General features: G+C 61.5%; 1 protein-coding gene across 1 annotated transcript; it reads left to right on the top strand.

Moving 5' to 3' along the window:
• Positions 1 to 4,719: 4,719 nt before the first annotated feature.
• On the top strand, positions 4,720 to 16,592 carry ZFYVE21 (zinc finger FYVE-type containing 21; the record flags this gene model as incomplete). The annotated part of the gene is made up of 7 exons (XM_081829701.1): positions 4,720 to 4,909; positions 12,732 to 12,782; positions 13,119 to 13,287; positions 13,775 to 13,850; positions 13,934 to 14,025; positions 14,607 to 14,660; positions 16,450 to 16,592. Coding segments are annotated over exons 1-7 (723 nt in total), but the record flags the coding sequence as incomplete, so codon positions are not given.
• Between the last annotated feature and the right edge of the window lies 1 nt (position 16,593).

The raw sequence follows: 16,593 nt of genomic DNA, 5'->3' as shown, positions 1-16,593 counted from the left end.
GGGTGGCTCAGTTGGTTAAGCGACTGCCTTCGGCTCAGGTCATGATCCTGGAGTCCCTGGATCGAGTCCCGCATCGGGCTCCCTGCTCGGCAGGGAGTCTGCTTCTCCCTCTGACCCTCCCCCCTCTCATGTACTCCCTCTCTCTCATTCTCTCTCTCTCAAATAAAAATAAATAAAATCTTTAAAAAAAAAAAAAAAAGAAAAGAAAACAATCTTAACCTCCCAGTTCAGCAGCAGTCATCATGTCCCCAGTCAAAACCCTAATGGCCCAAACTGCGTTCCAACTGTGGGGGGAGGAGTGGAGTAAGTGGGGGCACAAGCAAGCCAGTCCTCATCAGTGTAACACCCACTCTGTGAGTAATCCCTGATATTGACAAATTGAACACAGCAACATAAGCACATTATTTAGAAACCCAGATGTAAATACAAAAGAAGTTGATAAAATCATAAGTGGTGTAAGTAGTCCCCTTTCACTTTTTAGACAATAAACATGTATTACCTTTGATGAAAATAAAATGAACTTTAAAAAAGTGCTCAGTGAAACACACACACACACACACAACCGAAAAACCTGCAACACATTCCGCACGGGTCTCTAATCAGGATCAGTTGTCTTGGGGAAGGGGAGGACTTGGACAGGCAATACTGTTAACTTGTTTTTCATGCATTGTGTACACGTACATCCATACATTTCACATATCTACTCGATCCAAACATCAATAAATATACCTTTCTTAACTGCAGCAATAATTCTGGGATTCAGGTCCAATTGATCCAAATCCATTTCTTCCAAAAGGTTGACCACAAAGACGAATAACTTCTCAGGACACAAATTCCAATGTGCTTGCTGTCACTGCAAGCTGCCCAGGAGCCGAGCACAGCAGAGTGATGGTGGCCTGGGTATGCAGTCCCCTTTGAGACAGGGGTTCACCGTCAGCCCCGAGGTTGCAGGAGAGACTTTACCAGGAAAACCACTGACGTAAGTCTAAGGCAATGCTTTTGTTAGAGCCCCCATTCGGTAACTTAGAAACCATGAATTCCAATCCACAGAGTGATGTGTTTGAAGAAGTGCCCCCAGGTCACCTGCATTCTAAAGGCCCACGCTACACAAGGCAGGCCCATTCCGTCCCCTGCAGAAAGGGTTAGCAATGAGCATGTGCCCCGGCCCGAGTCCTGGCCCGGGGACCTGGTTTCCAGATGAGCACCCTGCCTCACCCGCCTCTTTGGTGAGGCTGACGCAGACAGCTGGAGATCACACGCACTGGGCTCGCGGGAATGAAGTGTCTTCTGCATTCTCCAGTTTCATCTCCCCTACGTGTGTCTCCGTGGAGGATCTGGCAAGAACGGGAAAAGTGGGTTTTGAATCTTGCAGGATGCCTGCGGGTTGGAACCTCCCCGACTACCAAGCTGTTTCAGCGGAGGACAGTGGAGACTGTCCCACCTTTGCCCTGCAGCCCGCACCCGTCCCCTGACCAGCAGCCCTTCCCTGGCCTGAGCCCTAAATGCCGCGGGACAGGAGCCCAACCCCACCCCTGCTGGCTGCCCCACTCAGCCCAGGGCCACGCAGAAGCAAGCCCCCCAGATCAGCAGGGCTGGGGGTGCACCAGGGTGGGTGCAGGAACGCCAAGGCCCGCAGCCACACGCTGGCCCGCTGAACCCCGTGCCGACGTCCACCAGCAAGGCCTCCGCCGAGGGGAAGGTCACCTGCCCTTGCAGTGCTCCGAGTGTTATGATGTGGACAACATCAGGTTGATTTGGGCGCTTCGAGAACCAGGTCACTCGCACCATCCCATTCACAGGCTGGTCAGGGAAACAGGTCTGGCACCCAGAACTCACAGTACCAGTTTGGGGTGGCTGCGGAGCCTGATGCCCAGGTGTGACCGCACCGCGGGATCGCGACAGCCGCTGCAGGAAGGAGCTCACCCTCCGGGTCCCACGTCTGCCTGTGGCAGGCGCTCCCAGGCCAGGGCTGCTGACACTGGTGAGGACACACGCAGAGACCCTGGCCCCCCGGAGGCCACCAGGACCGCAAACTGGAGGATGGTTGGGTCTCTGCTAGAAAGAGGCGCCTGAACGCAGGGCCCCAGGGCCAGCCACACACAGGGAGAGGCGATGGGGACTGTGCCCAGCTCCCAAAGGTACCCTGAGTGTATGGAAGGTGTGAGGTTAGATCCCTGAAGACAGAAAGCAAATACGAAAGAGAATATCATCTGCAGGAAAAGTAGTAAGTTGTCAAAGGAGCTGCGGCGCACCCTCCTGGCTTGGCAGGGAGCTCAGCTTCAGGAGCCCTGAAGACAAGAACGGGAAGAGGTGACGCAGGGAGGCACCACCCGAAACCACTTCCAGGTCAGCAGAACACCTGGACGAAATACCAAGCTTGCGGTTTTCAAATTCTGGAGAAAGAGTGTGTGTGTGTGTGTGTGTGTGTGGTGTGCGTGTGTGTGTGTCCTTCCCCTGGACCTGTGGGAAGCCCCGGGGGCATGCCTTGATGCGACAGGCAGCCAACAGGCTGGGCTGGGGTCCGGTCATGAAGACGGATGGCCGGAGAGGTTCTGGCTGAGGCTGCCCAGGCTGTGTGTGTGGAGCCAGGGAGGCTGGCAGGGGGCTGCCGCCTCCGGGAGCTCCCCGGATACAAAACTTGGATCCTGAGGAGCAGCTCGACACAGGGCAGGAAAACAAGCCAGGTGAGTGCAGCGCCTCAAGCTTACGTGGTGGAGGAACAGGGCATCGGGAAGCAGAGGGACCACGGGTGGAGCCCCCGTAAACCAGACACTGGCCCGGGGGCTGGACAGACAGCCTCCAGGTGGGCGCCCTGTCCCCCCGCCTCCCTGAGGGCTCGGGCCTGAGCCAGCCATCCTCCGGGCCCGGTGCCCACGCAGAGCTGCAGACCGGGGCAGCTTCCTGGAGCATTTCGGTTACTGTTTACGGGGGACAGTGACCATCACGTGCCACTGGGTGAGTGGCAAAGAGCTACCGGAGAGAACCCACGGTTTGCATGAACCATTAGGATCGTGGCTTTGAAGCAGTTCCTGCCGGAGTGAAGGCCGGAGGGGGACTCACTGTCTCCGCCTTCAGGACACTCCCTCGGACCCCGGCGGCTAACCCAGGCCGCACGGAACGCTCGGAGCTCCGCACGGACTGGCCCACCTTCACTCTGGGCAGCAAGCCTCAAGTTTCAAGCCGCTTTACTGACCTTGTGAGGAGGAGTTCCTGGAATCCCATTCAGCTGCAGGTTGGGCAGCCCCACACAGGGCCACCCACACGCCGTCTGGCGGGGCGGACTCTGTAACCGGGGAGGGGCGGCCGGCCTCACCTCCCACAGAGCAGGGCCGCCTCCTCTCGCCAAGCTCAGAGCTAAATTCAGGCAGGGCAGTGCAGCCGCAGTCCTCCTGCGCTGAAGTCACCGGGTGCCGGACACCGGCGCGCTCTCAGGCCGGCTCTAAGCACACTTCCCACATCCGGCCTCGCTCAGACCTCAGGAGAGCAAGCCTACCAGCCCGCCTTGCTGACCGGGAGAGGGACGCGCGCAGCCACTTACTGACAAGCTCAGGCCATACAGCCCGCAGGGGATCCAGGTCCCGCCCCGCGCTCTGCGGCCCGCACGCCTGTTAACAAATCCAGCAGGAACGGTTCAGTGTCCACAATGCAAAACTCGGTTATCCAGAGGCTGGCCTGCCTGGGGCGGGGGGTGGGGGGCAGTGTGTGTCTAGTCCCGGTGGGAGCAGCCCACCCGCTCTCCAGGGTGGCCATCTATGCCGGGTTCCCCTCCCGGAGGGGGCGATGAGCGCTGGTTCATCCCAGGGCCGCTGGTGGGGAGCTTCTCCCGGTGACCTGGGGGGGCCTTGCCCCGGCCGGCCTGGCCTCCTGGGTCCGCGGCCCTTCTCAGGACCCTGTCCTCTCCGGGACCCCTTCCCTTTCCAGGCCCTGCACCGCCTTGCCCCATTCTCGCCAGCGACTCCTGCAGACCCGGAGGTCCAGCAGACCCACGTGACGACCCAGCGCACCTTCTCTTCCGCGACGCGCCCCATCTCCACGGCGGTCCACCTGGACGCCCCCCACCTCGGAACGCCCCACCTTCGTGCGGCCCTCGTTCACCTTTCACCCCACGGTCCCCAGACTGCCGCCGTCACCCTAACTGGCCCTGCAACCCGCCGGCCTGCTTGGGTCTCTGCGGGTGGCAACCCCCAGGACGGGCCTCCGCACGCCGGCTCCCGAGCTGCCAGAACCCCGCCAGGGCCTAGGCTCCGGCTGTCCCCTCCTCCCGCCCGCGGGCGTGGACTGTACGGACGACCCGCGACCCCGCCGGAGCCCAGCTCACCGCGCGCCCACCCCGCGCCCACCCCGCGCCGCGCCCCCGCGGCCCACCACTCTCACCGCGCGCGCGCTCCGTTCGCCGCCTCGCGCTGCCCCGCCCCTCGCAACCTCCCTTTCCAATGAGAGCCGGGCGCCCCGCACCGGATTTGCCAATCAGAGAGGAAGCAGCGCTACGTCGCAGACTAACTGACCAATCCAAAGTCTCAATCGTCCCCAGGAGACGGGGCGTGCCTGAGCGCGTCCTCACTGCCGATTGGTGACCGACCGCAGGGTGGCCGGGGAGGTGCCCTTGCGCGAATTGGGAAAAGCGCAGCGATGGGGCGGATCCCGGGCGTCGATTGGCCCGCTCTCCGAGCCGGGCGTGGCGATTGGACGCGGCCCCTGTCATCCACGCGGGCAGGGCGGGGCTCCTGGCGGGACCAGGGTCCGGGCGGCTGGCGAGCGCCGAGGCGGCGTCATGTCCTCCGAAGTGGCCGCGCGCCGCGATGCCAAGAAGCTGGTGCGCTCCCCCAGCGGCCTGCGCATGGTGCCCGAGCATCGCGCCTTTGGCAGCCCCTTCGGCCTGGAGGAGCCGCAGTGGGTCCCAGACAAGGAGGTAGGTCGCCGCCGCCCGCCAGCTTCCCGCCTCCCCCTCCGCGCCCCGCTCGCCCGAGACCCCCGGCACCCTCTCCGCGCTCCGGGACCCCCTTCCGAGCCCGAGGGCCCCCTGTACGCGCCCCGCTCGCCTGAGACCCCTCGTCTGCGCCCGGCACTCCCGTTAGTGTCCCGAGATCCCGTCGGAGGCCAAGGGGCCCCCGTCCTTGCCTCGGGATCCCGGGACACGCATCCGCGCCCGGGACCCCTGTTAGCGTCCTTGTACCCCGAACCGCTTCGGCTGGCTCCTGCTGCCCTTCCGGGGCCCCCCACGGCTGCCCTCGGTACCCCGGGCTCCAGTCGCCCGCGCTCTAGCCCTTCCGGGGCCTTGGGCACTGTGCCCTCTGCCTGGTTCTCTCTCGGGGTGCCCAGGCCCGCCCACCCCCCGCGCGAAGTGCGCCCGCACGGACAGTCCCACCCGCTTGGCCCGGGCTCTGCCCACCTGCGAGGTCATGTGGGAATTCCACTTCCATTGGTTGAGCTGCTGAGTGGAGCCCCTACCCCATGGGGGGAACGGCGGAACGGACCCCGCGAGGTCTGGGGGGCGGCCCTTCCGTGGTGCGAGCGAAGTGCTGGGTTGGAGCAGGAGGCTCCGGATGGACAGTAAGGAGGGCGTCCTGGTTGGGGAACCGCACCTGCTTGGAGAGGCTCGAGCAGCTGTGGCCGGAGGGGTGAGGCTGGGGGAGGCGCTGAGCTGACCCTGTTGGCGGGGTGAGTGCGGCACCTTCTGAAGGCCCTTCTGTGACCATAAGCCAGCAATTCTCAGTTACCGGAGGCCAAGGGACAGAAGTCCATGCATTCCTGTAAATCAAAACCGTCTGAAAGAAGTTAGCAACCCATGATTGTTGAAAGTGCTTTAAATGACGAGCACCTCCTGGTCTGATCAGCCTCCCTCCCTCCCTGAGAATCGCAGTTTCGGCCACAGGGTTTCAGCAGAGGAGTGAAATCAGGTGTGTGGTGGGGGAGGAGGGCAGGCGCCCAGAAGCTGGGGAGGGGCCGGGTGCAGGGCAGTGGGGAGGAGGGGCCAGCCTGGAGGTCAGTGGCCAAGCCATGGGCCTCCCTGGCCTCGGTCCCTTGTTGCCCTGTGTGACCTCTTTCTTTTCTGTAGTTTTACCCCTGGTGCTCCTACTCTGAACAGCCTGTACCTTTGCTCTCAGGGCCTCCTTGGTTAGTGCTGTGGAAAGATAGAAGTATCGAGTCTCTTGTTGTCATACGAGTACGTGTCATAGAGTCCCTTACAGGCCTCTTGAGGAGCCTGGCACAAGTCACTGCGGTCAGAGAAGTCAAAGTCGCACAGCTCGAGGTGGAGACAGGCAGGTGACCGACTCTCTTCCGCAGTGGGGGAGGGGCGGCCGTGACCCGCTGACGGCCCTGACTCTGCACCTGTGGGCACGTCATGTGTGGCCAGATCACCGGGTGGTCGCCCATGTGTCACACAGGTGCGGAGTGGGGGCCAGCATTTTCCCATCACGGCCCCTGCTGACCACCAAGCAATGAGAGGGGTCTGGAACTCTCGCGGAGTGCTGGTGCAGCTGGGTGGAAATGCTGGTGTCCGGGAGGTGTCCCTGCTTCAGCAGGAGATTCGTTCCCAAGCTGGAAGGGTGGCGGGCGTGGCTCCAGAGCGTCCCCATTTGGCAGGATTCTCACTCGCGATCGAAGAGCCAGGCCAGGCCCTGGAGGCCCTCCAGTGGGCGCGGGGGAGGGGAGCGCGGCGGGGGACTCGTCTGAGGTCCGGGAAGTAGAGTTTGAAATCTGCTGAGGCATGGTCCCAGAGTCCAGACCGTAGCTGGGAGTGTCCTGGAGGAAAAGAAACTTGGCAGGGGGCGGTGTGGGCTCGGAGCCTCTGGAAGCCCCGGGGAAGGGTGTGGCGGCAGCTCGTGGGCCACTAGCCTAGAGCTGCTGCGGAAGGGACGCCCCCTGCTGCGCGCGGCCCGCGGCGCTTCTGGGACACGGGGACCTTTGTGTGCCGGCGAGAAGCAGGCGTGAGATGCCGGCGGGGAGAAACAGGTTTGTTTATTCGTGGTGGTTTGGAATGGGGGAGGGGATTCAGAATTGGATAGACGTGGCAGGAGGGTGTCCCGTAGACCCTCTGCTTCCATCCACTTCTTGCCCTTTGCCAGTGTCATTGACGTGTTTGTGGGTGGTCCTCCGAGTGTCATCGTGACTCTGTTTCCCACTGGGTCACCCTGAGGCCAGCCCCTTCCACATCTGTTGTGGACTTACCACCTGCCTGACCTTGTGCCAGGTGGTTCTCTTGGGCCTGCAGGGACATCCCTTAAAAGTTGAAAATTTGGGGCGGGGTGGGGGGAGTGTGTGTACGCATGCATGCACAGAGAGATGGTCTGTCGCCCTCCGCTTCCCAGAGGGGTTCCTGCAAAAGAACACTCGCTAAACACGGAGGAGTAGCAGTCTGCTCCCTAGGGGCTTGTGGGCCGCGGGAGGCGGTGGTGGGACGTGGATGGAGGCCGGAGCTGGGCAAGTTGGCAGGAAGCCTGGCAGTTGTCTCAGGGTTGTGTGAATGATGGTGGAGAGTGGGCTTGCGGTGGGCTCACTGGGCATGGGGCCGGAGGGACTTGGCACAAGTAGATGGAGATACTGAGTTTTACCCTTAAAAACTCTGCATCTTGCACCCCCCCTCGCATCTTCAGCACTGGGTGTAACCAACGATGATGGCACTTGGCATTTTGACACTTGGATACTCTGTAGACACAGAATTGGGAGGAGAGGACAAGTGTGTCAAAGAAACAAACCCTGAGTTAGGAGAGATCATATTGGATGGGGTCACTGCCGGCCAGGGAGGGAGCCGTGGCTGCAGGAGGGAGACCTTGGGGTCTGCCAGGGTCTCTGAGGCCAGGCGGGGACAGGCTTGCTTTATGGGGGGAGGGACCCCGGCTGGACGAGGACCGGGTGGGAGGGGGAAGGCGCTGGCGCAGGCAGAGCCGCACTTGGAGGCGTGAGTAGTGTGACCTGACGTCAGGGGACGCATCACCCTGGGTCTGCCTGTCTCAGGCTGAGGGTGGGTCGTCATCTACGGGCCTGAAGGATGGACCAAGTGCGGTTAATGGGCATTCTGTTCCCATCCATGAGCCCAGACAAACAGGTCAGCCAGTCAAGAACAGGGTGAAGAATGGAATGAATTTGGGGTCCGTGTCCAGCCTTGTCACCGGTGACTGGGGGCAACTGAGTCATCTAAGTCACATGGCAAGGGGTTCTCAGCAGAAACTTTCCCAGCACAGTCAAGGTGGTGGTGGGGTTCCACACTTGCTCTCCGGGACCCCAGGGGGCACCCTGCCTCCCACCCCCCAGGACCCCTCTGCTGTTGGCTCACGGAAATGCCACAGTGGAGGGCCCCTGGGCGTGGGCCGTGGCAGCGCTTCTTCCCCGGGCGCACTTCCGTCCCTAGGCTCTGCGTCTTTTTCAGGAACCAATGGCGACGGGGGTCTGGGTAGGGACACAGACGGGCTCTGTCCTGCGGGGGCGTGCTCGTCTCCTGTGACACCCGCCATTTTGCCTCTTCAGCCACATCATCTTGTTCCCGGTGCCGTCACGTGGTCTTCCCCCCACCCCTTTGAGCGGGGTTTTTAACAGTTTATTGGTTCCCTTGTTAATTAAGCAGTTAAATCTTTGAACAGGTCAGTTTATATTTTAGGAATTATGCTTTTACTCTTTAGAAGGGATTATTATTATTTTTTAAAAGATTTTATTTTTTAAGCAATGTCTACGCGCAGCATGGGGCTCAAATCCATGACCCCAAGATCGAGATCGCACGCTCTTCCCGCTGAGCCAGCCAGGTGCCCCTAGAAAGGATTATCTTTCAATAAAGATATATTAATACAAACACTTTTAAATTTTATTTTCAGGATCTGTTTGCATCTGAGGAACTTAAGACACGGTGGCATATGAGGGTCTGAGGGGTCTTGGTGCCAGCCAGCCAGGGAGCACCGTCGGCAGCGCTGCGGGGGAAGGGGGGGTGTCACGGGGTGTGGAGTGCGGGGGTCCCCCAGCCCCCAGGAGGGGGCACAGGGCTCCTCAGGCTTTTCTTTTACAGTAACCTTTTTTGACCTTCCTTTAAACGCTTCAAACTCTGTATTTTCTGTTTTGATCATGAGGGGAGACCCTCTGTCAGCTGTCCTCTGGGGCTGGGGCTGGTTCTGGAGTTGCCCCGGGCACCTTTGGGGGGCTCCTTGTGTGAGGGTTGGGCAGCGGTCGGCAGACTTCCCTCGGCTGCGGGTCGGGGGAGCCTGGAGTTCCCGAGGTGCTTCTGTTCTGTGGCCCTGGGCCGGTCTCAGCTCCCGCATCCGCCGCGGGGTTACTGAACCAGCCAGGAGTCGGAGGCCAGGGGAGCGTGTGCGGGGCTGCAAATTCGGGCCCCAGCCGCCCCATCCTCCGTGGTGCCCAGTGCACCCTCCAGAGGCCACCCCTTGCCACCAGCTTCCTCCATCCCGTCCGCCGGGTGAGAGGCCCGTGAAGTGAGCGCGGGGCCCCGAGAGGCTAGGCTGGAGCCTCCTGTTCTCAAGCAGTTAGTCCCCGGGGGACCCCGGGGGGCGGCCTCTGTCTGCCCAGCAGCCTGTGCAGAGGCTCAGGCAGCAGATGGGTCCGTGTGCACCACGTGCGGGACCCTCCCTCATGGAGCTCCCGAGGTCCCTCGTGGGGGGCCTGCCCTGACTCCGTTGGCCCTGAAGATCCTGCATGTTGGAGCCTCAGCCCCCTCCCACCCTGGCGGGGACCACATGGCCTCGGTGTGCGGGGAGTATCAGGCATAGGGTGCAGGTGGCGGGCCGCACCTGGGGTCTGGGCTGTGGGGCCTCGTCCGTGACCCCGGGCCTTTGAGTCACTCGGTCTAGTTCCAGTCTCACGGCTGCGGGGCCCGGCTGTGCCTGTCGTGTTTGTTTGCTCTGGGGACAGTTTCTCAGGCAGGCTATCTGTTCTTTGGCCGTACTTTTACTTTAGTCTCTTTGCGTGTTGCTTTATTTCATTCTCTTTAAATTGCTCTGTTGATAATTGTAAAAGTGTCTTTTCTGTTACACGATCAGCAAATTACCTTGTTTAAAAATCTTGTCAGTTTTCTGAATCCCCTCATTGCTTATTTAGAGTGATAAACTTCCGTATCACTTACATTGTTAAGGGAGCACGTTTTAAATTCTGGATGTGGTCTTATGTTTAAAAGTCGGTCTTCTGGGGCGCCTGGGTTAAGCGTCTGCCTTTGGCTCCGGTTTTCCATCCAAATGGCCAACAGACACACGAAAAAGTGCTCAACATCGCTCGGCATCAGGGAAACCCAAATCAAAACCTCAATGAGATACCACCTCACACCGGTCAGAATGGCTAAAATTAACAAATCTGGAAACGACAGATGTTGGTGGGGATGCGGAGAAAGGGGAACCTTCCTACACTGTTGGTGGGAATGCAAGCTGGTGCGGCCACTCTGGGAAAGTATGGAGGTTCCTCAAAAAGTTGAAAATAGAGCTACCATGTGACCCAGCAATTGCACTGCTGAGTATTTACCCCAAAGATACACATGTAGTGATCCGAAGGGGCACACGCACCCCAACGTTTGTAGCAGCAATGTCCACAATAGCCAAACTGTGGAAAGAGCCAAGATGTCATCCGTCGACAGATGAATGGATAAAGAAGATGTGATACACACACACACACACACACACACACACACACTGGAATATTACTCAGCCATCAAAAATGAGATCTTGCCATTTGCAATGACGTGGATGGAACTAGAGGGTATTATGCTGAGCAAAATAAGTCAATCAGAGAAAGATAATTATCATGTGATCTCATGGATATGTGGAATTTGAGAAACAAGACAGGATCATGGGGGAAGGGAGGGAAAAATGAAACGACGAAATCGGAGAGTGAGATAAACCATAAAAGACTCTTAATCTCAGGAGACAAACTGAGGGTTGCTGGAGTGGAGGGGGGTGAGAGGGATGGGGTAACTGGGTGAAGGACGTTGGGGAGGGTGTGTGCTATGGTGAGCACTGTGAATTGTGCAAGACTGATGAATCCCAGACCTGTACCTCTGGAACAAATAATACATGTTGATTAAAAAAAAAAAAAGTTGGTCTTCAACTTGCCCAAACACCGCAGCCTCACGGTAGGCATGAGACGCGAGACCGTCTTTGTTGGTGGAGAGGGAGAGGGGGCGCGGGAGGGGCAGCACGAGAGGCCCCGGGAGGCGCCAGAGCCGGGGCAGCAGGCAAGCTTTCCCGTGTGCACTGACCTCGCCCTGGGTGGAGGCTTTCTCTGGTGCGTCTGTGGCTGGCATTGCGGGGGGGTCACACAGAGCCTGGCGCCCTGCCACAGTGCAGAGGCCCGAGTGCCAAACACAAGCGGCGTTCCAGAACTCACAGAAGGGAGAGGCAGTGGCAGGGGGTGTGCGGAAGCAGCAAGGGCGCAGTGAGCAGCCAGCTCACACTCAGAGCCACTGGGGGACTCTATAGATGGTTCTGGAAGGCCAAGGTGGGCCAAGACCTGTGTCCCAGTCCAGAAAGCAGCTTACGAGCAGAGAGGAAAAAAGAAAATGTGAGCCACGGGATCTCGGAAAACTTAGACACCACTCCCAGTGCCAGGGCTGTGGCTGCAGCGTGGTGTCTGGAAAGGCCCTCCAGCGGGGAAGGACGGGGGCCTGGGCCTCCTCCAGGACCATCTGCACGGTGCTGGACTAGTGGGCACTTGGCACCTAACTCGAATCTCCTCAGCTCCCCGCTTGCCCGACTCATGGAGCCGCCTTGGGGGAGGCTGAGGCCCAGAGGGGGATGCACAGAGTGGGGGGAGATGGGCGGAACCCAGCCTGGGGGCGGCGCTGGCTGGCCAGTGCCCCAGCTGACCAGAGTGAAGAAGGTCGGTGGGGATGAGGGGAGGCCCAGCTAGGCAGGACTGGCTCTCCCCTGAACCAGGTCCCGATCAGAAGCCCTCCTCCCTGCCTGGGGGGGGGTTGTGGGGGGCAGTTTCCCTGTTGCTGAGTTGGGCTAAAGCTCCATTTGGGTCCAGGAGCAGCTTTCCCACCGTGGGAAGCTGAGCTGCATCAGTGCTGGGACAGCCCTTCGGTGCTTCTGGCAAAATCTGAACCAATTCTTAGCTTGTGTTAGTGAAGAGGTCTGAACTCGTCTCTTGTCCTCAGTGCCTGAAGCAGGGCCACTCGCAGGGCTGTCTGTTCCGAGAGCGCTTGGTGGACAGAGGCCTCCCCCCGATGCCCAGCGCCCTAGTCTCTGCACTTCTGGGGTGCCATCCCCGTGAGGCCAGCCGCCTGCGCCCCGGCCTGGCCGCTGCCCTTCCCTCTGGTTCCTTACTCCGAGGAGCATTCGAGAGCATTTCCGGGCCTGGCAGTGTCCTGTGTGTGGGCCGTTGCTGGCTGGGCCTCCCCCCACTTAGCCGCCTTGCCTCACTTTCCTCGATGTGTACAGCGGGGTGCTCGAATTCCTGCTGTGCAGTGTCGTGGTCCTTGTATGACTCGGATCTTTGCTTCCAGCACCAGGACAGCCCCAGCCTGGCCGTTCGGGCTCTGACCCCTGCCCTTGGCCCGAGCGTGCCCCAGGGTCCCTGAGAAGCCATCTAAGCCATTCCTTGCTTGGGGCTGCTCAGGCTGTGCCCTTGGTGCCCTCCCCACCCCGACCCCCACGGCATGGGGCTGGGGGGGGGCCACCCGGCCTGTGGGCCTCCTGAGCCGTGGCCGAGCCCGCCACCCTGTCTCCGGCCCGTTGGAGGCCACCCCGCGTCCCAGCTGCGCTCAGAGCTGGGTCCTGATACTTGCTTGTCTTCCGTCCTAGTGCCCGAGATGTATGCAGTGTGATGCCAAGTTTGACTTTCTCACCAGAAAGGTGAGCTGGGGCCATCGGGCGGGGGGCCCAGGCCAGCATCGAGCCCCTTCCGGGGTGGGGGCGGTGCACCCGGTTTGTCCTGGCGACCGCCTGAGGAGAGCAGACTGTGACTCGGCCCCGGGGTCCGCGTGCAGCTTGCACACCCGTGTGACCGTGCCAGGCGCTGCCACACACGTGGGTCTTGCCCCCTGAGGAAGGGGGTGGCCTGCCGTGTGTGCGGCCGTCGCGGCGACCGCATCCATCCCTCTGGCGGCCAAGACCCTGGCGGGGCCGGTGTCGGCGGTGGGGGGGGCGCCCGTCCTCGGTCCCCTCCTCACCGCCGCCCCTGCCCCGCAGCACCACTGCCGCCGGTGTGGGAAGTGCTTCTGTGACAAGTGCTGTGGCCAGAAGGTGCCGCTGCGGCGCATGTGCTTCGTGGACCCCGTGCGGCAGTGTGCCGAGTGCGCGCTCGTGTCCCACAGGGAGGCCGAGTTCTACGACAAGCAGCTCAAGGTGCTCCTGAGCGGTAAGCCTGGGCCGCCTGGGCGCCACTGGCCGCGAGAGCTCGGTCCCCGCCTGTCCGGCTCCCCGCGGGGGCTTCCGAGCCCCTCCCGCGCGGGGCCCTGCTGTGCGGCTGGGCGGGGGCAGCCTGCGGGCCGTCTCCCCTGTTCTGGTCCGGCCCTGGCTGCTTCTGGAGCCTGTGGGTGGAGGGCTCTGTGCTCTTGGCTCGGGGCCTTCGGGATGGAGCCCCCAGGGCCTCTCAGGGAAGGACGGAAGGTCCTAGAGCTTTCAGGGTGCACAGAGCCTCTCCCGACAGCGGCGCCTTCTGCTCTTCCTCCGTCACGGCCTTGCCGCCCCAACGGGTGGACCTGCGGGCGCAGCCACGGCCCTGATCTCGCTTGGATTCACTTCGTCCTGGGGGCGCGTCCCCCTGGGAGCTGGCCTCGCCGGGCCAGGGAGGGTGAGGCGTGAGAGGGGCTGCTGTGTTCTCATGTCTGTTCTTCTATCCCCAGGAGCCACCTTCCTCGTAACTTTTGGAGACGCCGAGAAACCAGAAGCAATGGTTTGCCGTCTCTCCAACAACCAGAGGTAAGAGACAGAGTGCTGCCCGGCACGGACAGCTTTGTCCCTTCGACCCTGGGGTGATGTGCTGTGGCTGCTGTGTTCCCTAGGTTCCTGCTTCTGGAAGGGGACAGCCGCTACGAGATTGAAATCGCACGCATTTCCACCGTGCAGATCCTCACGGAAGGCTTCCCCCCTGGGGGTAAGTGCAGTAGGAGGTTTGGTGCCAGTGGGGGGGCGGGGGGAGACCTCTGGAGAGGATGCCGCGGCCTGGAGGACGGGGTCTCGGGTCTCTGAGGGGCCTGCCCGTTGTCCTCTTGGGCTTGTATTTAGTAAGTGTTTTCAGGAACCTGCCAGGTAAACGGGGCTGACTATGTCCAACAATGAAGAATTTCCCGAACGTGCCACAGAAAAGCTCTTCTGTCCTGTTGTTGGCCTCACACCGAGGATAAAGCTCCTGGTGCAGTTGGCATCTCCCCTGTGCTCAGACGGCTCTGAGTGGGGCTCATTGGGAACCAGCCCTTGTGCTCCTGTCAGGTGTCTGTGGAAACGAGACCCCCTTGTGTTTCCTTGGTGAGCTTCCCGAGCAGTTCCCCCAGGTCTGGATCTTTCCACCCCGGCTTCTGCGCTTTAGTAGCTGTCCTTCCGTGGTAGTAGAGTCTGTGTTCTGTGTGGTGCAGAGTGTGCTGAAAAAAGTCCACGTGACTGATTCCTTTGCGCTTTCTGTTTTCTGATTGGCTCCTGGTTGTTCTTCTCTCTTGCCTGCCTACCTGCTTGACGTAGAAAAAGACACTCACACTTACACCGGCCTCCTGGGGAGCCAGCCCGTCTCCGAAGGTCAGCCACACGCTATGCGCCGCTCTCCCCCGCCTGCCGCGCCGCGGCTCCGAAGTCCTCACTTGTTCGGTTGATTTGAAGGAGGTTGGGCACAAGACGTGGGTACAAGCAGCATGACTGGAAGTATCCTGGCAGCAGAAATGCAGTTTATCCGCTCCGTTTCTCAATCCCAAGGGGGGCAGCTTTCCCCAGTGTTTCAGAGCTGTGCGTCAGCAACTGCCGGCCCCAAGCTGGCCGAGTCCGGGGGCAGCGGGGCGCCGTGGGCGGCCACCCTCCAGTACTTCCCTGGGCCTTCACAGCCAGGCTCGCTCGGCTCCTCCGGGAGCCTCGGCCAGCTCTGCGCTCCAGTCGGGAGTCCCTGCATGGGGAGCGTTCCCCTGCCTCTGTGCCCCAAGTGCAGGGTGTGGCGTTGGCAGCACACTGGCTGCCTGTGGCAGGTGGGAGTCGAAGACAGCCAGGCACAAAGGGCAGGGCGTGGAGAAGCTGGGGGTCAGTCCAGTCCAGGCAGTCAGGCCTGCCTCCTGTTAGGGAGCGGGGGCGGGAGGGGGCTCAGGAACGCACCTGGTCGGAGCCCCTCCCAGGCCTGGTGAAGCCTCGTCTTCCTTGGCAGGGCCCTGGGGCTTCTGGTGCCGCACACCCCCGTCTGGCATTTTTTGGGGTGCAGTGAGCCCTGCTCTGCCAGAGGTTTTCTAGAACCTTTGGAAGCCCAGAACCCTGTCTTCCCGGGGGTGGTACTGTTCTGAGCGGACGGCAGTCCGAGGCGCTGCCAGGCAGTCGCTGTTGTCGGCTTTGCCGGCTCCCTGGATGCTTACGAAGTGCAGAAGCGGCCAGAGGCGACGGGCTGTGCACTGATTAAACGCACTCACGAGAGCGGGGGCGGGGGGGTGGGTGGGCGGAGCTGTGACTGGCATGCCCCCGAGGGGGAGTGGGCACTCCTGCAGGGCGTCTGGTCAGGGACCACCCTGGCGACACGCACAGAAGGAACGTGGCCTCCCCGGCCTCAGATGGGACAGCACTTCACCGTTGCCGTCGTACGGTGGCCAGGCCCTGTCCGTGGCTGCCGTCCACGGTCCACGGGTCTGGGGGAGAGGCAGGCTCTCAGGTTTGACTCCGAGATCAGTGTCTGATGGAAGGAATCTTCCATGAGGTGGATCCCTGCTCAAAATGGAGTTTTCATCCTGAAGTCACAAAGTAGGAAAGCTGTAGGTAGACTTCACCGTGAGGCTTGGTCTGCGCGGACTTCTCCAACTAGTCGTGACGGAGAGCGCCGGCCTGTTCGTGAGCGGTGGGTTCTCGAGCGGCTGGCCCCGGCCTCAAGAGGGCCGCTCCCCCCATGGCATGTTTGCAGGCACTCACGCGTGCGGGTGGGGTGTCGGCACGTCTCTGCTGGGCCTTGCTGCACTCTCCGTCCCCAGCGGCGGGATGGCTGCGAGGCCGGAGTGATGGCCCGTGTGCCCCAGGCAGGCCCTGCGCTCTGGCTGCAGGCGGGTGGGATTGGTGTGCACGCGGAGCCGGCCGGCCTGAGCGCAGGCGTCCCCACGGGGGACTGGGTGTCGCAGCCGTGTTCGTCTCACTCGGCTCAGTGATACGGCACGGTGCGGCCCGGGCCTTTGAGGGCCAGGAGACTTCCTCTCCCACCCTGTGAATTTGGGGTCATCCACCAGAAGGCCTCTGGAGCACAGGCCCCTGCGCCCCGGCCTCCGGCACCAGCGTGAGGGGTGGGAGGGCGGGTGGAATCCTGGGTGCTTGGGGTCCCCGTGGGCCTTCTGACCTCGTCTCCCTCCTCCAGGGGGCAATGCACGGGCCACAGGCATGTCCCTGCAGTACGCAGCACCAGGGGCGGAGGGCATGACCCAGCTGAGGCTGACGGCGGGGGAGGACGCAAATGCCAGCAGGAGGCAGTCGACAGCGTGGCTGGCGGCCATGCACAAGG

This window comes from Leptonychotes weddellii, chromosome 9, assembly GCF_054177405.1.
Source record: "Leptonychotes weddellii isolate Sample4059 chromosome 9, ASM5417740v2, whole genome shotgun sequence".
NCBI classification, from domain to species: domain Eukaryota; kingdom Metazoa; phylum Chordata; class Mammalia; order Carnivora; family Phocidae; genus Leptonychotes; species Leptonychotes weddellii.
Note: the sequence above shows the minus strand (reverse complement) of the source record. Positions and strands in the feature narration are given on the sequence as shown.